The 25,092-nt window shown below is 41.8% G+C and overlaps 1 protein-coding gene across 2 annotated transcripts; it reads right to left on the bottom strand.

The window, feature by feature from the left end:
• Window positions 1-1,380: 1,380 nt before the first annotated feature.
• On the bottom strand, window positions 1,381-24,863 carry NIT2 (nitrilase family member 2). Of its 2 annotated transcripts, none has more exons than XM_067546151.1 (10): window positions 24,722-24,863; window positions 20,588-20,706; window positions 16,904-17,024; window positions 16,677-16,765; window positions 14,265-14,358; window positions 12,634-12,708; window positions 10,488-10,566; window positions 9,517-9,615; window positions 4,001-4,056; window positions 1,381-2,373 (listed from the first exon to the last, which is right to left on the bottom strand). In XM_067546151.1, the coding sequence occupies exons 1-10, from the start codon at window positions 24,747-24,749 to the stop codon at window positions 2,282-2,284; spliced, it is 852 nt and encodes a 283-aa protein (XP_067402252.1). In that variant the 5' UTR covers window positions 24,750-24,863; the 3' UTR covers window positions 1,381-2,281. The 2 variants fall into 2 exon arrangements, with proteins under 2 accessions (XP_067402252.1, XP_067402251.1); XM_067546150.1 differs by lacking the exon at window positions 24,722-24,863 and adding an exon at window positions 21,613-21,826.
• Between the last annotated feature and the right edge of the window lie 229 nt (window positions 24,864-25,092).

Genomic DNA, 25,092 nt, shown 5'->3' with positions numbered 1-25,092 from the left:
CCAGTTTGGCCTGATGGAACATATTCCTGCAATTTGTCAGGCTCACTTCAGTGAGAAGAACAGTGAAGAAATGAAGGATTTTCTACAGCTGAGGGGGCCTCAGCTTGGTCCAGAGGGCTAGTATCTAGCTATTAGGCAACGAACACCTGTGCAGTTGTCCTCAGTGTCAGCCCATATCACTCGAGTATTTTTCCTCCGCTTTAGAAAAATTCTACCAATAGGCCTTTTTTTCAAAAGCTCAGCAGAAGGTACCTTTACAACCACCTCATCTGCCTACAAATTCTTCAGTTTAAAACAGAATGAGCCATAATTAACAACTGGAAAAAGACACGTAGGGCCTTGACTTTAGGTATTACTAAAGCACGGGTTCTCACACTGGGGGGGGCGTGACATTATGGGGTGGGTTGTGACTGGTCAGCCTCTGTACAGGCCAGGGCAGTCAACCATGCACAGGGCTGACAGCTTGAGCCCTTCATAGCTGGATGGCCAGAGAGTTGTGATAAGGACACAAAAAAGGAATTTTACATCACTAAACGTAAGCCAAAGACAGGGATGTCACAATAATTAAGCTAACTTACACTATACATACAAGATAGAGTGGTCTAAAACCTGCCTTGCACCATTCTAAATGGGGACTCAGTCCAGTGTAGATATTCTAGCTATTCCTTGGTATTACAGGGCAGAATTTGGCCCCTCACTTCTAATAGGTTTAGTGGTTGGAGTTGGGTTTTAGTTATAAAACTAACTCAGTCTGAATTAGAAATTCTCACTCTTGGCATTTACACAAGCCATTCAATCTAAGTGCTTATAGCTTGTTGTTAGATGAGATAATTATTGATCTACAACTTTTTAAAAAACATATAAAAAATATTTTATAAAATCTTGAGCAGTAGCTATTTAAAAAGTGACAATGGAAGGGCCCTACCTTGTCAGAGAACTTAACCTACTTTCAGAAAAATCAGGGAGACCAAAGCAAATACGAGAAGGGGTATCTTTGTAATGGCCTCTTCTCTCAGCCTTGGTGTCCCATCTTCTTGAGGTGAGTTATTACAGATGTTCCACTAACCTATTTACCAGTATTGCTACCCTAACACACATTTACATACTAGTTTTGCTTTAATTACTTCCAGTTAATATAAAAATTCTACCCCTGGAGGGGTGGCAGGATCACACTCAACTTGTAAGACTCAGTGACTGCTGCTTTATTTGCACATAGTAAGGTAGTAAACGTGGTAAAATATTCAGTGAGCCATCTCCATTGAGTTTTTTTTACTGGATTTTCTTAAATTGTCAAAAGGATACTGCACCACCACCACTAGGTTATCGTTTGCAGAAGAATCCATGCCAGCTCCTCTTGTTGCACTAAACACAAGCACCAGATGAAGAACAATAGTGTGTTTAATATAAAGAACAGTACAAAAATTGACTCCGAAGACACTGATGCTGAATACAGTTGCAAGGATCCTGCATAACATGGCAGCCTTCGCCCAGTTCCTGCTCCTCTGCACACAGTTAAGGGCTGACAGCAGAGTAGAGAGAGAGCTTGAGGCAGGAAGATGGAGGCAAGTGACAGAGAACTGCAAGAAGCAGCAAATGGGGGTAGGAATGCATCCTCACTGCACAGGCTGGGATGCACAGGGCAGAGAGGAAGGAAAAGAAAGAAGTCAGTAATTAATTTGATGCCTAGAAATGACAGACAGGCACGGTAGAAACACCTATTATTTCACATCATTACATACAGAAAATACAGCTTCAGAACATCTCAACGTAGCTGTGTTAGCCACACCTCTAACTCCGGACCACAAAGCAGTGGGTTCAAGCCTCACGGCAGGACTCCTATAATTATTTGAGTAGAAACTAAAAGTCATGGCGCTTTTCAGAAAGTGCAGGGTCCTGACCAGCATTCCTCCTCAGTTAAACAAGGTTGAGTGTTCAAAAGTACCGGGCAAAACTATTGCTGAGCTGGGAGCCTAGTCTGTCACCAGTCTCTGCCCCAGCGGTTAACTCATTGCTTTGTAAAGTGCCATGAAGTAGCTAAAGTATAAAAGGAGATAAAAGCCAGCTCAACAAGCCGCCTCTATTCAGTTTCATTTAGGGTTCATTTCAGAATTATACCACCATATGCTTTTTTGCTCAACTCTAGGATATTGATGCACGGTCAGCAGTAGTATGTGAAAATGATTTGTTTTGCTGCCTTGTTCTGTCTGAAGGTAAAGGCAAATGTCAAAAGAGCTGCTCTTGAGCTCAGTTTTGAAGAACACGGAGCTGCATGCATGAAGCCTCACTCTTTCTTTGCCTCTATGCTGTAAAGATCTGAGCGCTTTTGAGTATGAATGGGGATTTGCTGGCGGATTTCTGCAAGTTTCTTCAGGTCTGTAAAGAGTGAAAAGTTCAATATATTAGAAAGACAAACTCCAGCTGATGCTCAGAAAAATCACGTGCACCACTTTGTATGCAAAGGTCCATGAGAAAGGGATTTTACAGGGGAAAAAAAAGGATCGGAGATTTTCAAATTTGCATGCATTCGTGTGTGCCTGACTTCCATGCATGAACACAGAGCATGATGCTTATGCAAGGCAGGAGATATGGACGATCTAACTTGTACAAGTCAGGTGAACAGGAACTTGTTAGAATGGGCTTGACAAATCTGGGCCTGTGCATTTCTGTGGATGGTCAATGCCCAGATCACAGAAACCACTGCCACCAGTGGCATTGTGACCCTTGGTGCCATCTGGCAGAGAGCACAGGGGTGCAGAGAGTTCCACAGGGGTCCCTTGGGTCACATATATGCATAATAATGCATTAAAGGATGGCATGTGAGGTTTCCTCTAAGAGCCAGTAGCCATCATAATCACTACATAATGCATGTTCAGATAATAGTTAAAGAGTTGCATCTATATTGAAAATTATGTTTTTAAGGCAGATAACCAGGCGGTGACATGTCTAGGAGAGGTTCCTTTCAAGCAAGGGGTAACAGATGCTTTTCTTTCTGGCTGGTGAAGTGTGTACTGACCAGTACTGTGTATTGTGTGTCTCACACTGGATGCCTGTTTGCATAGTGAGCCCAATGTTAATCAAGAGATTGTGAAATCTCCAAAGGAGGAAATACACAAAATAAGCAACAGGGTGGGGGGATCCTGTTCACTAGTAAGGACAATGTACTGTTCTGTTATGTCTGGGGATGGAAACACACATGGTGGATCTTTTATCGAGGCGGCAAATGGACAGGTGATTTGTATCATGAATGGAAGATCACAACCAACCCAGGCTGTAAAATGCTGGAAGGACTTTGGGGGAGCTTTGCGCTCTCTCCAAGAGTTGAGGCAGTGCAGTGAAGACGCCACACTATGTAAACCTAAGTATGTCGATGGGAGATACATTATGCAGCTTGCGTATCTCCCGTCAACCACCGCCGCCAGTGTAGACCAAGCCTAAGGCAGGAAAGTCTCTACTTAAGTAAGCCTAGGTTTTAGAATCAGTGTTGTTTTCGGATGTAGCCATTTATTTCCAATACTTCTACTTGCTGTCACTTGAATCGCTAGACTCCACACTATAAATAAACTTTTCCTTGTTTTCACTATAAACAGAAGTGCTATGTTCAGCGGAGTGGTGACCTGAGGCCTAACAGGTAAGTTGGGGTGTACTGCTACTTTGGGAGCAGCAAACCTGAATGCTGCTTCTCAGCAGACAGGCCAAGAACTGAATGGCTCACGGAGACTGAACTTCCTTTTGCCTCTAGAGGAGAGCCCTCCAGGTCAGCACTGAGGCAGACTGTGTTATACCAGATTCTAGGGCCACGAGGCTCTCACCTTTCACCAGAACGTCTTTAAAAACAGGAAAATAAAACCTGAACATACCCACATCTAAGTGCATATGGTCAAATGAGCCCAAGGATGCCCAGCTGACTAAGGTTTCTGGGCTGCTTAGTTTCCCTCACTCTGGTTCACCTTTTCCTCTTTTTTTGGTGGGAAAGAAAGAAAAACAAAAACTTCTGGCTTACCTATATCGGTGTATATAACTGTTTCCTCAGTGCCAGCTTTGGCTAGGACTTCCCCCCTGCAGAATTAAACACAACATGTATTTCGTATTTGTACTGTAGTAGCACCTGGGAGCCTGGACCCATTGTGCTGGGCACTGAACAAAGAGAACAAAAAAGATGGTCCCTGCCCCCCCGTAGTATATAAGCTAAGAGTTAAGGAAAGCACAAGGTTATGGTCACACCCTGACTTCTTTGGGGCTGAGAGCCTGAAAAGTAGAACATTTCCCATACCATACAGCACTTTCAGAGTCTAGTCTACCACGGGTACTTGGTTTTAAACTGAGAAAGATTCATTTTACATGTAAGTAATAAGACTGAGAACTTCAGTCAGAAATATTTTTTAAAAAATCAGCAAGTGTAATACACATTGTAAGTCATTCTGGAATTGCATTGCTTTGTGAAGATTTCCCCTCATTAGATTCCCCTCTATAATTGCATCCGCACTTTGATGCTTGCTTACACTTGCCCTGAGCAGGATCCAGCACTGCTGCATTCCTCACCACGTCATTCTGCACCATTACAGTGTCAGAGTAGATAGCACATGTTTGGTCTCCATCTCCCAGAAGCCTCCTGGATATGCACAATGCCTTAAGCAATCTCCCACAATCCACCACTTTAAGGAGCTGCAGGATAGGTACTTAGAAGACCATACCTATCAGCCACAGAATACAGTGGATGGATGCATGCAAGCACTGCACCAAACTAGTCTGGCTAGCGTGACTACATTGCACCACTTCAGTGCAAAGTAAAAAACAGTTCACATGTCAAAGGTTTAAGTTCTCTAGTAGATATGAGGCTGTACATAGCTTTTGTTAAGAAGTGCTCCGCTGTAGACAAACCAGCATTGAATCTATCAAATTGAAAGTACTTTATATGGAAAAAAAATCTCTGCTGCACAGGCAGTAGTTTGTTTATCTGTAGGATCAGTTTATCATCAGATATCCTCCAGTAGTATTGCACATGCTGAGGGCTGACTAGCTAGTAAATCCTTCCCATTTCAGATTCTACTAGGTTGTTATTTAAAGGAACCAGGCAGGCATAGCAGGGTCTATTTTAAAGTCAAGATTAATTAATAAACATTAAGTACATAAGAATGGCCATACTGGGTCAGATCAATGGTCCATTTAGCCCAGTATCCTGTCTTCCGACGGTGGCCAATGCCAGGTGCTTCAGAGGGAATGAACAGAACAGGGAATCATCAAGTGCTCCATCCCATTGGCCATTTCCAGCCTCTGGCAAACAGCAATCCCTGTCTATCCTGGCTAATAGCCATTGATGGACCTATCCTCCATTAACTTATCTAGTTCCTTTTTGAACCCTGTTATCATCTTGGCCTTCACGACATCCTCTGGCAATGAGTTCCACAGGTTGACTGTGAATTATGTGAAGAAATACTTGTTTTTTTCATTTTAAACCTGCTGCCTATTAATTTCAGTTGATGACACCTAGTTTTTGTGTTATGAGGAGTAAACACCACTTCCTTATTTACTTTCTCCACACCAGTTCTGATTTTATAGACCTCTATCATATCCCCCCTTAGTCATCTCTTTTCCAAGCTAAAAAGTCCCAGTCTTATTAATCTCTCCTTATATGAAAGCTTTCCATATCCCTAATCATTTTAGTTGTCCTTCTTTTCCAATTCCTATATATCTTTTTTGAGATGGAGCGACCTGATCTGCACGCAGTATTCAAGATGTGGGCATACCATGAATTTATAAAGAGACAATACAATATTTTCTGTCATATTATCTATCCCTTTCCTAATGATTCCCAACATTGTTAGCTTTTTTGATTGCCGCTGCACACTGAATGAATGTTTTCAGAGAACTACCCACAATGACTCCAAGATCTCTTTCTTGAGTGGTAACAACTAATTTAGCCCATCATTTTATATGTATAGTTGGAATTATGTTTTCCAATGTGCATTACTTTGCATTTATCAACATCGAATTTCATCTGCCATTTTGTTGCCCAGTCACCCAGTTTTGTGAGATCCCTTTGTAACTCTTCGCAGTCTGCTTTGGACTTAACTATCTTGAGCAATTTTGTATTATCTGCAAATTATGCCTCCTCACTATTTACTCCTTTTTCCAGATCATTTATGAATATGTTGAACAGTACTGGTCCCATGACAGACCCCTGGGGAACACAATTTACCTCTCTCCTTTCTGAAAAATGACCATTTATTCCTACCCTTTGTTTCCTATCTTTTAGCCAGTTACTGATCCAGGAGAGGACCTTCCCTCTTATTCCATGACCATTTACTTTTGCTTAAGATCCTTTGGTGAGGGATTTTGTCAAAGGCTTTCTGAAAATCTAAGTACTCTATATCCACTGGAATACCTTTGTCCACATGCTTGCTGACCCCAGCAAAGAATTCTAGTAGATTGTTGAGACATGATTTCCCTTTGCAAAACTCACATTGACTCTTCCCCAACAATTTGTGTTCATCGGTGTGTCTGATGATAATTTTCTTTACTATAGTTTCGAATAATTTGCCTGGTACTGAAGTTAGGCTTACCAGCCTATAATTGCCGGGATTGCCTCTAGAGCCTTTTTTAAGGATTGGCATCATATTAGCTATCCTCCAGTCATCTGGTACAGAAGCTGATTTAAATGATAGATTACATACCACAGTTGGCAGTTCTGCAATTTCACATTTGAGTTCCTTCAGAACTCTTGGATGAATACTATCTGGTCCTGGCGACTTATTACTGTTTAATTTATCAATTTGTTCCAAAATCTCCTCTAATGACATCTCAATCTGGGACAATTCCTCAGATTTGTCACCTAAAAAGAATGGCTCAGGTTTGGGAATCTCCCTCACATCCTCAGCTATGAAGACCAAAGCAAAGAATTCATTTAGTTTCTCCGCAACAGCCTCATCTTCCTTGAGCATCTTGATTGTCCAGTGGCCCCACTGGTTGTTTAGCAGGTTTCCTGCTTCTGATGTACTTAAACAATTTTTGCTGTTACTTTTTGAGTCTTCGGTTAGCTGTTCCCCAAATTCCTCAAATTGGTGCTATCCATGCATTGAGACTCTGTTTGTCTGGCCCTGTGCATGGAACTGGAAGTATTTCAGAGAATGCTACCATGGAGTCCTGGACTTTAATCTCCAGCCTAAATTTGGCCTCCAGATCCTCTCCTATCCTTCCCTGTCATTGGTACCTACATGTACCACAACCACTGGCTCCTCCCCAGCACTACACGTAAGTCTATCTAGATGTCTTGAGAGATCTGCAACCTTCATACCCGGCAGGCAAGTCACCATGGGGTTCTCCCAGTCATCACAAACCCAGTGATCTATGTTTCATCCTCCTCAACAGTACAGAGGTTGTCAGACCGGGGGTGGGACCATTCTGTGTTCCAGAAAGTCTCATCTACGTACCTCTCTGTCTCCCTTAGCTCCTCCAGTTTAGGTCTCTAAAGCCCATATGCAGTCTCTGAGGGCCAGGAGCTCCTTGCACCGAATACACACATACACCACCCACCCACAAAGCTGGTATTCATACATTTTGCATTCAGTGCAATAAACTGGATGCCCCCACTCTGTTGCTTGACTTCTGCCTGCAGTCTCTTTTTACTCCTGCAGCATTTTCTTTTATTGTTGTTTGTTCTTTATGGGGGGCGGTACTGTCTTTAGTTTACAGAATGTTAATGAAGTGTATCTACCTCCCCACTCTCCCACTCCCTCGCAAAACTCTCCCATTAGCTGCCCCTGTTCGCTTAGGAGTGGACTTTTTAAACCCTGGTTTTCCCTGAGTAGCCCCGCCTCTTGGTTAAGGGTTGATGGGTGTGAAAGGGCTCAAAGATCAAAGCCTCATTAAGAAGCTCTCAGCCTTGCCTAGCAGGCTAGTAGGATCAGCACACAGCTCCCCAAACAAACAGACTACACCATATACTTCAGTCAAGCAGCAAGCACTCCACACACACACACACACACACACACACACACACACACATCAAACTCACCCCAAGGGTCATGTAGTCGCTCCTCCTTCACATAAAAACTCCCTCACAAAACTCCCGTTAACGATCCTAGACAATTCTTTTTCACCATCTCTGCTGATATTGCAATGGCATTACTATTTGCTAGCTGCTAAGTGAAAGGGCTGAGGCACCAACAATCAAATAAAGAGGTTTCAACTTTACATGAGAACTTAGAATGCAGTTTTCTAGCTGATGAGTAACATGAAAGGAGTTAATTATTTGGAAGAAAAAAGGTATTTATTGCCTAGATGATTTACCCAAGGCTACTCAGGCTCATAGAAGAAAATGACTGCTGCTCATGGAATACAACAGAGGAATACATTCTGACCTCTCCGGTCTATACCCTGCAAATTCTGTTTCAAAGATCAAGTTGGTTTTATTCTTTGATTATGATCCCAAAGCCTTGTTAAGCGCTAGTTAAGGAGATTCTAGCAGACAGCTCCCAAGGCGATTCAGCTTTGGAATTAACTACATAATACACTGCACGCCGTTTGACGTTTCTGAATGGTTTTGATTTTTAATAATCTTTCTTATACAGATATTCTGGTGTCATGTAAATGAGTAGATTTCTTGTGCAATGTGATGAGATACACAACTTTAATATATTGTTTTATCCTTCCCAAGTTGTCTTTGTCCTTATGGCAAGACTATGGTATGTACTCAATTTTTTTAAACTGGATCTTTATATTTGATCTTTAAACAAAATTAAAAATATAGAGCTAGTTAGAGAGTGGATGATACAGAGTTCTATACACAAAGCTTGGTTTTTAATCCAGGTAAAAAGCTTTCTAAGTGCCAACTGCAGCCCCAATTATATTCAGGGGAAAATTTTAAGCCTACTTGTTATTTGGATATTGATCATTTACCCAAATGCAGTTTCTTTGGGGCAAGAAGCCAGGATCACATCGCAATAAAGGCTCTGCTTCTCTTTAAGCCTTAAAATATTTCTACCGAGCAGTATTTTTTTTTTTTTTTTTAATTCTTTTTGTTCCACTTTAACTGACAGCTACATTGTGTTTTCTCTTTGTTAGAAAGGGGATGCAAAAGCCCATAGTACGTTAAATATTCTTACTCTCCTGCTTTTAATGGCTATTTCACAATTCTGCTGGGTATTAGCTTATGGAACTAAGCTAGTGAAAGGAGATTTCCTTAGATGGACACTACAACAACCAGAAATCCATCCTATTTTTTTTGCTAAGGGTAAAATAATCATAGGTGCTACACCTACCTTGCAATTCTTCAGCCCATTTCTGTAGTTTTACAACCACATTTTTTCTAAGTTTCTCTGTTCATTTTTAATATGTGAAAAAACCCCACAAACAGCAAAGCGCCCATACATAAGGTGCTGTCAGATGTACAAAGTTAATTGTAAAAATAGATAAAGAACAGTGTGTGTCATTTTCAGTTAAAGGAATCTTCAGACAGAAGTTGGACAGTGTACTTTAAAGTTTGGTTAGAAGAAAATTCAGTTATTCTTCTCCACCTACCATGGGTTTACTACAGTGCTGTATCCCCAGGCAACGTAAGATGCTTTCTCGTCCCTAGCAGGAGATGCAGTAGCCACATAGACTTGGTTATCAACAGCTCTGCATTCAAAGAATGACAAGAAAAAGTTACTGTGCACATCTCTGTACACCACAGATTAGGCGCAGTTGAATAAAACAACAAACAGAACGGAAGGAAAAGTTATGTCAAAGAGGTGATCTGGATTTTCCATCTTGCTGCACCTTAGAAGACACAAAATAGCCAAAACCATAAATAAGGTGAAGGTCAGCAAGGCAAAAATCCAGAGAATCAGGATGGAACAAATCGCTCTATGCCAAGTGGCCCAGATTTAATGGCACAAAGCACTTAAACTCCCATTAATTCCAATTTAAGTCCTTTGCGCAGTAGGAATGGCTTGTTGAATCAGACTCTGTCTGAATCCCAACCACTGCCTACATTCCAGGACCTAGACAGTAATGTACCAAACAGGAGCCAACATGGCCAACTAAGTGAATAAGCAGTACTGGGATTCAGGAGACATGGGTTCTGTTCCTGACTTTCATTGACTCACAGCATGATCTTGGGAAAATCACTAACACCACAAGCAACTCTTAGAATTAACCCCTTTCTCCCTCTGAATGCCTCAAGTTTCCCCAGCTGCAAGTGCTACCTCTATGTAAAGCACCTGAAGGTCTACAGATGAAAAGTGCTTTCTCAGAGCTTGGTATCTGTGTGACAGGCACAAAGGTGCTTATACCATGACTGAAGTAATAGAGTTTTCCTATTGATGGTGGGAATTTTTTGGTGTTATGTACAGCTTATATAATATAGGTGTGTTAGGCCAGAATTAATCATAACGTGACACTAAAGCCCAGTTGTTTATTAAATAATAGTTTAAAAACAAAATTCTGAGTCTGTTCAACAAGGTAAAATCCCTGTCAGGAGGAGAGAAGGGCTCTTACTTAGCTCTTACCGTGCTCTTTGCAGCAGTTCCCAGTGGGCTGGTCCAGTTGTCATATTAAAAGCCCCCGGATACACTAACAACTGGCAACCTTGATTAAAAAAGAATGCCTCAATATTATAAGATAACAAAGAAGTTGTCATGGGGAAGCACAGTTATCTCATTTCAGAGCTGAAGTATCCCTGCACAGCTAAAATACACACAGTCAATCAGATATGTCGTGTTGAAAAGCCTGATGTCTTTAGGAGTCAGCCAGCACAGACTACCGGAACACTTTGATCACCACAAACCTTACTTGTACTTAGCAGCTAAAACTTGGCCCACCATCCAATAAATGAGGGCAGCTGGTGTTTAGACACTCAAAACCAGTGCTGCTCTGTGCTATATTTATTGACAAGTAAAGGGAGGAATGGATGATCTGAGCGATAGGCAATCTGGGCTTTAGTCCTAACATAGCAAAAGGCTTCCTGTGTGGCCACGGGCAAGGAAGTTAATGTCTGCGAGCCTCAGTTAACCTATCTGTAGACAACACATCTCTTCAGGTGTGCTGTGAGGCTAAATCAATATTTTGAAAGTATTCTGAGATCCTCAGGCGGAAGGTGTTAGAGAAACGTGAAATATTAGGGCTGATCCCAGTTGTCATGACTTGTTAACAAACCCAGTCTCTCCTGTATGTAGGATGAAGCCCAACATTCTTCCATTAGCTGCAGTACCCGTTGAGTGATGTATTTTCTTATTTTTAAAATGCTTTGTAAGACACTGGTCTTTAACTTCTACGTTGTCTAAGGTCTGGAAGTTGCACGAGTCTAATTAAGGGCAGGACGAGTAATGTGGCTAAAAACCATATGACAGTTGGGAAGTATTGGCTCTTCAGAGATGCCTGGCAGTAGACTTGCTGCCTATCATCCACTAGGAGCACTCCCCTAATGTTATAACAGATGTGCCTTCCTCCAAGGACAGAATGTGGTCATCTTCAGATTTCCTGTAAGGGGCATTCTCAGCTAAACTCAGTACCTCCCCTTCCTGGCAACCTCAAGATGCAGGGCTATTCCTCTTTATCCTCACCTCTTAATGTGACCAGTTTCCCCCACATCCTTTTCAGAGCACAAGCTGGGGAGAAGTTGGTCTAGAGCTCACTTTGACTCAGTGAACTGGCATCTTTCTGTCGTGGCTGCCATCTTGTGCTCCAGAATCTAAGCTCTTATTTAAAGAGGAGCAAGTCTCTTCCCCTTATGGTTGTGAAGGAAACCTTCATATCATGCAGTAAATATTATCAGAAGCTTGGACTCTGCAGACAGCCTGAAGAGACAGCCCAGAGACTGCCTGCTTTATCTCAAATGATGGAGGACTCTGAAAACCAATAATGAAATTTTAAGATGTGAACATTACTAACTATTTCACTGCTGATCAAAGCATGCAAGAAAGGGAAGAGAGACCATCATATGAAGATCTGCATCATCCCTTTTAGGTGTCACAAATTGGCAGTGCTTCCACTCCCCTCTTTCCAATCTGGCTTTTGGAGGTGGCTTGCAGAATGATGGAAGTAAAGTAGGACCAATTCCTCTTAAGAGTCCTGATTTGCCCTGCTTCCTCTAAGCCAGGAACTTTCTATCCTCCCCAGTAGCTGAGTGCCTGGGAATCAATCCTGGCACACAGCTGACGAAAAAACTGTGTGGCTGGGAATAAGGGGACGGGGGCGAGAGGAGAGTTATTTTCCTTTGAGTGTATTTACTTAAAGACATCAGTATCCATAACTGGTTAGAATATGCAGAACCTCCACAAAGGGTATGTGTAAGCACTTATACCAAGTAAACCCCAGGAAATACGTTTGTGCATTGGCTCACAGGTACAGATGTGTGCATGTCTTTGATATTCTTATCTACCTCTTGTAGACCCAGCGCCTTCTACTGTCTCAATGAGAGGCACTGCTCCTTTCACTAGCCAAGTGGATAGCTGTATTTTTGAACCAGAAGGTCATGAGCTCTATCCTGATGCCGTCTATGGATGATCAAGGGGTCTGACCATATCTATGCAGCTGTAGATTGCTCAGCAAGAAGCACTTTGTCTGAAGCAGCCCTGTATAGATGGGTCATCTCTCAATTATGGGCATGTCCCCATTGTACAGTCTAGACAAGTTTACTTAGCAACACATTCTCACCTTTCTGTGTGTAGATTTGAGCAAGCTCAGCAAATCGGATGTCATAGCAGATCCCCAGTCCCACTTTACAGTATGCTGTTCCCAAAACACAAGAGACACAAAGCAGAAGTCATGGTCATGCTGAATGCAGGAAGGGAATCTCAAGTTTCCATCCAGCAATCATGATTCATGAGAACTACTGTATAATATTCTTCACCATAAGAAACAAGCACTGATTTTAGATATGTGCCTTCTTATCTGCAACCACTGTACCTGCAGTGAATTTCAGCAAGTGTCACCCAAGAAAGTGCACCAGTCTGAGAATTTTCTTTTTTTAAATTTGGATGGTAGTTATTTTATGGAGTAGAAGGAGGCCCCTGTCACATCTGCCTCATTAGGCCACTATATCCACTAAAAACATCATGTTATGTCATTGTCTAGTTTTATATGCATCTTCTAAAAAATTATTGATCAGCGTCTCAGTGAAGCACATAGATGGGAAAGAAAAACCACAAACTACATGAGCCAAAATAACACCATAGTTGTTGCTCAGAAATATCTCCCATACACAGCCATTCAAAATATGGTGCAAGAAGGAGACGACTACAGTCCAAGGGATATTTGAGAATTTGGAGAGAGCTCAGTTAATGGGGCAAAGTAGTTTTGGTGGGGACTACAGCAAGTGCAAGAGTCACTGATATTAGAGAAGGAAGCAAGTCATCTCAAGAGTGGCTATAAAACAAATCACATGGAGCATTCTGCTATGTTACCTGAAAATTTCAAATCTCCACTACCTTGCCATTCTCATAGGATATTTGCCAGGTCCAGTCCAACATTTTGTTTATTCTTTTCCAAGCCAAGTTGTGGGTTTAATGAGACCCATACAAATTACCTAAATAAAATGATTCCATTGTTCAAACTAATACTGTAAACTCCCAGTATGTGCTGTGGGAATACTGAGCCCTCACAAGACAGCTGATTCAATAATTCCTTTTCCCATACTGTCCATTCTAGTTTGAGAGGAAGTCTTACAGTAGTCTAGGCAACATCTGCAAATAGGCAACTGGGAATTATGGAACCATAATGCCAAATCACAAGAGCAAACCCAAGGCTCCACAAAACCAACACCACTTTTATAGGGCACCACTGCTATTTATAAATACAGATTGTGATATGTGTAACACTCCAAACTAGGCCCTACAAAAATATAATTCACCCTTTTGTTTGATTAAATTATAACACTTACAGTTATATAAACTTACAACCATCATCATTAATTAATTAAACCAACATGACACATATCTATCACTGCCCAGATCATTTTGTGTGGATGTTGCATCCCTTTCCACCACCCCTTGTCTTTTTAAATCATAGATTGGCCTATGGGTAAAATTTTCAAGACGTGATTAGGAGATTTAGAGCTTAAGTCTCATCAACCTCCAATGAGATAGGCTCTTAAGCATCTAATTCACTTGACAATACGACTTGGGTGCTTTTGAAAAAAGCATCCTCTATCTTCCTCTGTGTTTGTCAAATGTCTAGCACAGTGGGACATAAATAATAATGCTGCAGTGAAAAAAACAATGTCAAAATGGTGGTTGCTGTCATTTTCCTAGGGCCCTTAGTAAGACAATTGATTCTCTCATACTCACGAGTATCAAACACAGAGAAACTGTCCCCTGGGCTCAGAGTTTCTGACTCCTGGAACTGGATTTTCCCAGGAACATTAATGTCAAATAAATGAATCTGTTTTAAAAAATAACCCAAGACACTCCTTACAAATTATTCAGCACAATGATATTAACAATGATTCCGCCCTACTTTATATGAGCCTATGTTAAACTTATGGATCCTCTAGCTAATTTTATTATCCTAGACCAATGCCTTATCAGAATCCCAACCAAATACAGAAGAACCTCAGAGTTATGAACACCTCAGGAATGGAGATTGTTTGTAACTCTGAAACGTTTGTAACTCAGAACAAAACCTTATGGTTGTTCTTTCAAAAGTTTTACAACTGAATATTGACTTAATACAGCTTTGAAACTTGACTATGCAGAAGAAAAATGCTACTTTCCCTTTACTTTTTTTCATAGTGGTGTGTGGTTGACTGGTCAGTTCGTAACTCTGGTTTTCATAATTCTGAGGTTCTACCATATTCTTTTAGATTTAATTAGTATTTTGGGACCGTGGCAAGATTTTTTAGCTCAAAAGTCTGTACTGGATTTGTGTATGAGTTTCCTAAACTATTTGAGAAAATATGTGCCTTTTAAACAATGTACACCAGTTAATCCATGAGCCAATTTTTTTATACTGCTTACTAGATAAAATGAAAAGTCTTTGGTGTGATGCAATAATAGAAACTACGTAAAACGAGATAAAATTAAATGAATAATAAAGAATTTTGGGGTTCTCTAACTTCTTCATGAGAAAAAAAGTCATTCAGAAACAGCAGTAGGTTTTTTCCTCTGTTCAACACAGAATCATAGAAATGCAGGGCTAGAAGGGACCGTCAACAGGCCATCTAATCCGTCCCTCCATGCTGAGGCAGGATTAGGTATACCTAGACCATCCTTGACAGGTGTTTGTCTAACTTGTTCTTTAAAACCTTCAAAAATGGGGATTCCACAACCTCTCTAGGTAATCTGTTCCACTATTTAACCATCCTTACTAGTTTCTGTCCTCACGCATTCATAATAGACTAAATGAGCTGTCTTTCAAAGGAATAGATCCATATTAAAAGACACTTAAATTATTCTGACATTGAAGTTATAAGTAAAATTTGAGACATTATTTCAAAGAAAAGGATAATTATCTTTCTGATAACCTGGTCTTAGCCCCAATCCTACAGAATTTACCAAGGCAAGTAACTTCACACAGTCATGAAGTTCCATGCAACTCAATCTGACTAGTCACATGCACCAGCGATTGTAGGATTGGGGCTTTTGTCCCAAAGACCTTAGACTTTCTGCCTCAAGCTTCAACTCCTGACAGGCTAGGCACAACTGTGTAAACATTCCAAACACCCACGAAAAAAGAAGGGAGCTAAGAAAATAATTTTAAAGCGACATCATCTAACAGTGTAGCCCAAATACAGCAGTAATGTTGTACTGGGTTATGGAACAGGTGATCAGCTGAATACTAGACCTGGCTGAAAAGTGCCTAATTCATTTAAATTCCGAATTACTGTTTGGTGTGACAACGTTCATAAACCTCTTGTTATTCTCTATTTATAAGGAAGCGATATTCTTTACACAAGTGTTTGCTCAACTAGTGTTCTTCAGACAAACACGTGTAGTCTCACGTGAGCCAGGGCGTCTGTGTGCAACCACGGGATCTATTATTTGTTACTGTCCTGTATAGAAAGTTTCTACCATCCAGTCAGGAAGCAGACACAATACCCAAGTATCACTTGGGCGACCAGTCGCTCACCACAAACAGCAGAGAGTGGAAACGAACAGCTTGTGAACAACCCAGCAGATTAAATTTGCTGGCAAATTCTTTGTAATAGTTCACTAAATAATGAATAAGAACACAAAAATCCAAACTTCTGTGGACACAAAAAAGGTTAAATTAATCCAAAAATGTATTTACAACAAATAGTTATAGTAACAGCATGGGTTTGTAGCTGGACCAAGGGAATCAGAGGCAGGAGACATGGGATAAAATCTTGACCCCATTGAAATCAATGGAAATTTTGCCACTGACTTCACTGTGAACCCGTTTTTTTTTTTGTTTACCAGTTCTCAGTTCTAACACTGATTTGCCACAGTACAACTGGGCAAGCTAATTAACCTTTCTGTGCCTCACCTCCCTCATCTGTAAAACAAATATATTACCTCCCTTTATAAAGTTACTTTAGATCCTCAGATGAAAAATACAGTATACATAACAACAAAACACTTGCACAATATATACTCATAACTACCACTTCCTTTGTTCCTCATATTCAGTTGTGAAGTCTGTGGATGTTGGCTTCCTATTAGAAACCTAGATTTAGACTATCACTTCTGCACAGCCACATCAAGAGAAACCCACTGATAACAAAATGCTTTTTTTCTTACCTTTCTGTGCTTAGCTAACATAATACCATCAGGTCCAAAAACAGTACATGTGTTATACAACTTCCCAGCATCTTCCTCCGGAATGGATCCTTTATTAAGAGAAGACAGATTTCTAACTATTACACATAGTGACGATACAGCTACACATACAAGCAAACAATGCTTGTGCTTCTCCCAAACTAAGACCTGAATTTAAACTCAGAAGAGAAACACTAACAAGAAGCTACCTCCAATCAGATAAATGCCACACTCCTTTGCAACTTCTGAGAGCTTCTGCGTGGATTCTCCAGGGATTTTCTCTGCGTATTCAGGAAAATATTTAGGACCATAGGGAGAGTTAAAGCATTCCTAAAAATGGAAAATAGAGAAACAAAATTAAAATCTGAAAGCACCACTGGAATGGTGTGGCCTTTGACACTTCTTTATCTAGGTACTTAAATGGCCCTCAGCAGCGTAGCATCTAAGCACCTATGAAGTTACTCATATGCTAATAGACAGGCCAGAGGAAGACTAACAATTGGCACCAACTTTGATAGTGGTTGAATGTGAACAATTTTGCACTGGAAACTGAAGAGATATCACCAACTCATTTAACAAAGGCCAAACAGATGGTAACAATATCTGCTTATTTACTGATCTGGTAACAATCTCAAAAAGCAATCTAGAGTTGAAATAGCTCAGAGTAACAGTAATGGGATATCTGGTCCCGCAATGGCTGGTTTGACAAGTTATGATCGAAGAGAGCGATTTATGGACCCCATCAGCACACTAGAGTTTGTGGCTGTGCATAGCCCATATTCAAAAGAATGCTTTTTCAACACAAGTTATTTTCTAAGGTGTTTTCCCTTCTTCTAGGCCTTTCAAAGCAATCTATTAAATACCGCTGACCCAGTGAGCTGTGTCTTCCATCAGTAAGATTTACTATCAGCCAGAGAGAGATATGTACACTTTGGTTGTTTGGATCAAGTTTCTGCTCTCGTTTGACCTCCACTGACTGAAAGTTGAAACTAGAAAAATTCAAATTAGAAATAAGGTACAAATTCTTAACACTTAGGGTAAGTTAACCTCGGAAAAGTTTTCCAAGGATTGTAGCAGATTCTCCAGCACTTGAGTTCTTCAAGTCAAGACTAATGTCCTTCTAAAATTTTGTCATGTATATGAATGCTGAAGTCACCAACCTAGAAAATCCACACATTATGTAGCTTGACGCAGGAATCACTGAGTGAAGTTCTATGGTTTGTCTATGTAGCTGGTCACACTAGATAATCACAATAGTCTCTTCTGGCCTTAAAAATCTATGACTCTAGAAGCTAACTTTCTTTAAAATAAAGCAGAGACTGAGAACAATTCAAACATCTGTCCATGCCCCACTCCTGACTCCCACTTTGGAAAACACTGGATTAGATTATCAGAGTGGTCACTTCCAGCCTTATAACACAAGTCAACATTGGACTAACTGTTGTACAACCAATCCTTTTTTTCCCTAATGGCTGATTCCTCCTTGGATAGCAGATCTTTATTATTGAAATAATATCATCAACCCAACTAGTGCTACTGAGGCAACAGGAATCAAAGCACCAGAGTGCGACGCTGAGTAACACAGAAACAACAGAGCCATGACAATGGGAAAAATTACATCAATTACTATGGTACAGATTTCTGGGGGCATACAATAAATTAATGCTGTAACAAAATTGCAATGGCTTCATGCTTAGCTGCAGGCAAATTTAATTTTTCATATTTGTTTATAAATATTATAACTTGATTTTGGCGTTGATATTTCTCTGTTCTGGACTGAAAGGGAAAAAAGTTAACAAGTGGTAAATGTGTAATGAGAACAGTGTACCTCTCCTCACAAAGTTAAACATTTCATGCTATGTGACAACAACCCAATATAGCACTAAGATCCATTAGAAGGGATGTAGGAATGATGAAAGTGGCCTTGTGATGTAAGCATGGGACTAGGAGTCAGCCATCAGTTCCCTGACCAGCTCTGCCACAGAACTACTGTGTGAACCTGACACTGTCCCTTCAGTTCTCGGTGTATCAGTTTCCTCATCTGTTTAAAAAAAATACCAAAAAAACCAAGTGGTGAGGATGTAATACGTCTTGCCTTCTTCCCAGTGGTGCTGAGAGGGTTAATTCAATTACATTTGTACAGGGCTTTGAACTTGCCAGACACAACTGAGGAGCAATTCAGGCCAGATCTACACTACAGACCTATATCGGTATAACGACATTGCTCAGGGGTATGAAAAATCTGCACCTTTGAGAGACATAGTTATACCGACCCAAGTGCTATGTCGACAGGAGAGCTTCTCAGGGAGGTCTATTAACTATGCCAACAGGAGAAGCTCTCCTATCAACATAGTAATGTCTTGACTTCCAGCGCTACAGCAGTGCAGCTGCTATGCTGTACGTGAAGAAAGCCCTTGGAGAGCTATGCTCTCTGACACCTTCATTTTAAAGAAATTAGTCTGGTGGACTCAGCATTTTTACACATGACAAAACTAGCAAACAATTGGTAATCTCAGTGGAGGGGGCCAAGGACATGAAAATCAAAGGTCATATTTGTTATGTGAGAGCTGCATTGGCACAACCGAGCAGGGAAGTTTGCCTACAACACTTACTCTCACAATAGCAGGAGAGCTAAACTTTTCCAATGAAAAAGTTAGACTTAGAGTCCACTTTGCCAAGGACTTTGCACTGTTGGGTCACGTATTGCATGGCAGAGGATTAATGAATAGCTCTTGGAAAAGAAAAAAAGTTCACAAATGCATTGGAAAAGTCACCTCTGCAAGTGCAGTCTCTTGGGTGAAGAGCAAAAGGCAGCAAAAGAATGGGTAAGCGGATAGAAATTTGAAAGATCAGGAGCCATTAACGGGTTTTAAGGAAATCATGACCACACTCATGGAGATCAATAAGAAAGAAGAGTTCAAGCATAGGAAGGTGAAATATCTGGACCAGAATACATTTCACTAGCTGGATGCAAGTCTCAATCTATTTTCAACTGTATAATCTTCCTGGCAGCAAACACAGGTCTCATGGTTTTAAAGGCATTTTTTAGCATGAATGTTAGGGCCAGGAAACTCTGCAGCTAAAGAGCTACTAGAAAGATCTGGAGCCGTTTCGCTTCTTCATTCTGAGCATGTATTTGGCAGGAGGAGCAAAAGAGAATGTGATACAGAATCATGGGAATCCCATGTTCTCTGACATGTATAAATATTCTTCTGCTGGAGAAACACATTCTCTCTCTGCTGCAGCAGCACGTAATGCTTCCACACCAGCAGAAGTAGCAGAGCAATGAGAAAATAAAAAAGGACTAAAAGGCCCAGATTCTGGATTTTCATCACATCATTATCAATCCAGAGTAATTGATTTAAATTAATGGAGTTATTCTGGATTTAAATCAGTTTAACGGAGATCAGAATCTGGCCTCATGTAAAAAAGACTTGCTAGCTCTAGCCAACTCTGGTTGTACGCTTAAATTTCTTACATGTGACATTAACACCAAACAAGACTCATTATTATTTAATTCTACTATTTCAGAGCCTGCTCTATTATTTAAGTCAATTATTTCACAGTACCTTAGCATACCAGGAATGAGACAGAAATTAGTGCTTGACCAACTTAAACAGCTACAGCTGCACCATTGTAGTGCTTCAGTGTAGACACTCACTACAATGATGGGAGGGGTTCTCCCATTGCTGAAGTTAATCCATCTCCCCGAGAGGCAGTAGCTACACTGATGGGAGAATTCGTCCATCTACATTGGGGGCTAGATAGCCTTAACTATATATCTTAGCTGGGCCCACCTAACCTTTTTTAGTGCAAACTTGGCCCAAGAAATCCTGTTTTTCTTGAGCCAAGTCTGCGGAATAGTAGTTTGGGGAGATCTGGTCAATACTCACAGGTAGAGCCACAACTTTCGCTCCTTGTGCTGCTGCTTTTCTTACCAATCCACAAGCTTGGTTCAGATTATCTGATTTGACAGCAGATACATGAAGTTGGATTAGCGCCAGACGGAAGTCTAAGGACAGAGAGACAAATAATAGTCAATGCAGCTTTGATAAAACACTTCTAAATAAGAGCTTTTAAAAAGAGTTGAACAAATATTAAAATTTGCACCTATCCTGATGTGCTTAATTATGACACAGACCACTTCCAAGTAAGTGCCAGGAGGATCCTGCAGCTGCCTCTGGAGATATCACTATACTAAGAGGAGTACATGCATGTTCGTGATAGCCAACCCTTGCATTAGGAGCAGCAGAGCACCAAGACTTATGTCAGTTTAACAACCATAAACTCAAATGCTAATTCAAAGTGGACAGACCCCTAGGAAAGAAACCCACTAAATACTGGACCACTCCATCCAAGTTCTCAAGCAAAATCCTGTATGACGAAGGAGGAGCTTTTAAATGCCTGAGGCCAAAAATGACAATTTAATAGTATTTGCAGTGTTGCTGTAGCCATACTGGTCACAGGATGAGAGAGACAAGGCGGTTGAGGTAATATCTTTTATTTTACCAACTTCTGTTGATGAAAGAGACAAGCTTTCAAGCTTGCAGAGCTCTTATTCGGGTACAGGACAGTCGCATGAAACCATTAAAAATGAAGTGGGCAATTGTTTCTTGCAGCATGTGTTAACTCCTTATGCTTAACAATCTGTTCCACCTTGTATTTAGTTGTGACACTCTAAGTACCTTTCCCAGAATTGAAGAAGAGCTCTATGGAGCCTGAAAGCTTGCCCCATCCACCAACAGAAGTTGATCCAATAAAAGATATTACCTCATCCACCTTGTCTCTTTCAGTTTAATAGTAATCAGATGCCAATCTAATGGTGTTTTTCTTGTTTTTTCTATCCATTTCATAACCATTGGTCTCTTCTGAGTCTGCTTCTTCCCTCCCAGTCCATCTCCTCCATCTTAAGAATTACCTTTTGGGAACACATCAGCTGAACCGACAATGCATATCATAGGACAGTGATAGAGAACCAATATTTTGGGCTAATCACAGTCATATATAACATTAATGGCTTGCATTCCCCCTCTCATCCATGATAGACCTGACAAAATTGATACAAAGAGACATCAAACAGTAGAGGTAACACATTTACAATTCAGTTATCAAGACTAAAGATTAACCCAGGAGTTACACTGCAATGTTAGTTTGTGTAGTGAGCAAGCAGAATTGTGCTTGTTTGAACTTTTACTGGATGACACTTTGGTCCTCTGAATTATGTGGGCTAAGCAGACTTTACTATGCTTTTAATCCAGCAGACACTACGCAAAGCCAGTCCTTAATCACGTGTTACACAGAGTCCATTAGCTTGCTTTAGAGCTCCAGTCTTAGAAAAACTCAGGCTTCAAGAAACGTTTGCCCAGGCAATTAAAACAGCCTACCAACAACAAAAATGCTAACATATATTGCAAGGAAACAGTACAGATTTCAACAGAGCAGAACTGGGAAAAGAAAAAAGAAACCCAAACAATCTCCCACCACTCCCATAGTGGAAGATAACTACAGGGTCAGGAAAGAGCAAGGATTAACCTCACTCCACAAAGGTAAGAGAGAACAAGAACTGGCCCCAGAGAAGAGGGTCACGAACAGTCAGGCCTGGTCTACACCTAAAACCTAGGTCACCCTAGCTACATCACTCAGGGATGTGAAAAATTCACACCCCTGAGAGACATAATTAAGCTGACCCAAGCTCTAGTATAGACACTGGCCTGATCTATACCTAAAACTTAGGTCAATCCAATGACAACATTCAGGGCCCTGTGCCACTTTAGTTAGGTCAAACTAACCACCACTGTAGACACAGTTAGGTTCCGAGGAATTCTTCCATTGACCTAGTTGCTGCCTCTTGGAGAGGTGGATTTATTACAGCGATGGAAAAACCCTTTCTGTCACTGCAAGTGTCTATGCTACCGCAGTGTAGCTACAGCTGTAATGTAACCTACGCTCAGTCAAAGACCTTCTTCCACCTTTAGTGTTCAATTAAGCAGCCAAACTCATCAGTGCTAAAGGTCAAGCAATTGACTATGCCACAGTTCACATTGGTGACTGTTTTAATATTTGGTTTCCTGAGTAACTAAAACTTCACTGAAATTTTAAAAGCATGAAAGCAACTGACTTCAGAGTCTGTTTAGCAATGGCAGGAGTTTGTCGCATTCTAAACCCCTCTCCCATCCTCTGAAAATTCAGAGAACAATTTTAGAAAATGTACTCACTGAAATAAAAACAGACTTTATACCTAAACATAACCTCTATTATTCAGACACAATCACAGAGTAAGAGCGCGCACACATATGCACACAACGTAGAAATTGAATAGCTTGGCATGGTGTTTAAATGCCAAACTCTGAAACCTTGGACAAGCCACTTGACTTAACCTCTCTGTGCCCTCGGTTTCCTAGTTTGTAAAATGGGGATAATAAAGCTTACCCACCTCACTAGGAGTTATGAGACTTCATAAATTAACGTACTTAAGCATACTGAGATCTTTAAATGGAAGCCTAATAGAAGTACAGAGAATTCTATTAATTTTCTAGATCTCTGCGTCTAGCATGTCCTGGCATCTACAGAAAACACATTGCAATAAATCATTAGGGACTGATTCAGGTCTCCAGGCATGCAGACTACTAAGCTGACAGCACAAACCACCCTACAACACTGCTTCATCTTTCCATCATTACAAAGCATCCTTGTGCTTTATGAAAGATCAGAAGCTAAACAAATTTGAGATCAAGTCTTTGAAAGCATGTAATGCTCAGAACTACCAATAAAATATATAGCACAATAATCTTCTACTGCTCTGTACTTAAGTGCAGGATGCACAAACCCGCTGAATTCAGTGTTCCTACAATATTTCACAAAGAAACAGTCCATGAAATGGTTTAGGCTTAAAATCATCAACATCTAACGCACCAAATCAGATGATCTAGTTCAAGATCCTGCCTTTGGCTTTGACAGCATCCAACACCCCATAACCGAAAGCAAAGAATAAGAACTTGGTGTGAAAGGAAGAGAACAGATACAATGAGACTCAGGTAGATTATAGATCAGAGATCCCCAAACTGGGGTGCTCCCCAGGGGTGTGTGGAGGAACGATTGGGAAGGGGAGGCACATCAGGGCCCCAGTCAGCCCCCATGGGGGTGGGGAGGGAGCACCACCCAGCCCCGCTCTGCTCCAGTCCTGCCCCCCAGCTGCGGCCATGGCACCCAGCTGCCCCCACCCCACTCCACTCCCAGCCCCCAACCATGCCCTGCTCCCAGCCCCAGCTGGGGGGGGGGGCGTGGACAAGGGTAAGGGGGGCACAATGTAAAAAATTTGGGGACCATTGTTTGGGGACCCACCGAGCCACTTACCCCTACCCCACACTGCTGACTTTGGCCTGCCAGGGCAGAGGCGAGGAAAAAGCAAGTACCAAAGACAACACACAGGCTAGGAGAGGAGGCAAGTGCTGTGGAGGAGCGGGAAATCAGGAGCCCCATTGGGGGAATCAAACAGATATTTGGGGTCAGGAAGTAACTTTTCTCCGGCTCAGATTGGCAGAAACCCTGGGGTTTTTTTGGTTTTGTTTTGCCTTCTTCTGCAGCTTGGGGCACGGGGCACCTGCGGGTTTAAACTAGTGCCAATGGTGGAGCCTCTGGAACGTGCATCTTTACACCAGGATTTGAGGACTTCAGTAACCCAGCCAGAGGTTGTGGGTCTATGGGGGGAGGGGGGGAGGGGCGAAGTGCTGGGGCCTGCAACGTGCAGGGGGTCAGACCAGATGCTCATAGTGGCTCCTTCTGGCCTTCGAAGCTAGGCGAGGAGAACATGCATTCCCCCCTATCCCCCAGACAGCCAGCCAGACAAAGCCCTCCGGGGGCGCGTCGGGGGAAGGGAGCCAGATATAATCACGGAGGGCGGCACGCGCTGGTGGAAGCCCCGCCACACCCCGCACAAGGAGCTGCCCTCGGTGCACCAGGCAGGGAGCTCCTCTTGGAGAACCCCACCATTCCTTGCGCGCGCACACTGGTGGGGTGCCGTTACTTACTGGCCATGGCTCCTCGCGCCGCCAGCATCGATCTCAGTCTCTTTCAGCCCAAGGCCAAACTCGGCCTCAGCTCGTGGGGGGACGCATGCGCAATGGATGCCGCATGCGCAATGGAGGCAGCCGCATCGGCTTGCTGGGAGTTGTAGTTCTGTTGAGCGCAAGGAAGGGAGGCGCAGCCACGTGCTCTGAAGGGGAGAGAGAACTGGGAGTTGAGGGCAGGGGAGCCAGCCTGTCCTGTCCTGTCCTGTCCTATGCACTTCATGAGGCCATGGCAGTGGGGATAGGGGACTAGTGCAGAGTAGGGGGGCATGTCTGAGCCCAGGCACATCCTTCCTTGAGGGCAAGGACAGCAGCCCTATGCTCTCCTGCAA

This window comes from Emydura macquarii, unplaced genomic scaffold (genome assembly GCF_026122565.2).
Source record: "Emydura macquarii macquarii isolate MOO-44397 ecotype Brisbane River unplaced genomic scaffold, CSIRO-AGI_Emac_v2 contig_1119, whole genome shotgun sequence".
In the NCBI taxonomy this organism is placed as follows: Eukaryota; Metazoa; Chordata; order Testudines; family Chelidae; genus Emydura; species Emydura macquarii.
Note: the sequence above shows the minus strand (reverse complement) of the source record. Positions and strands in the feature narration are given on the sequence as shown.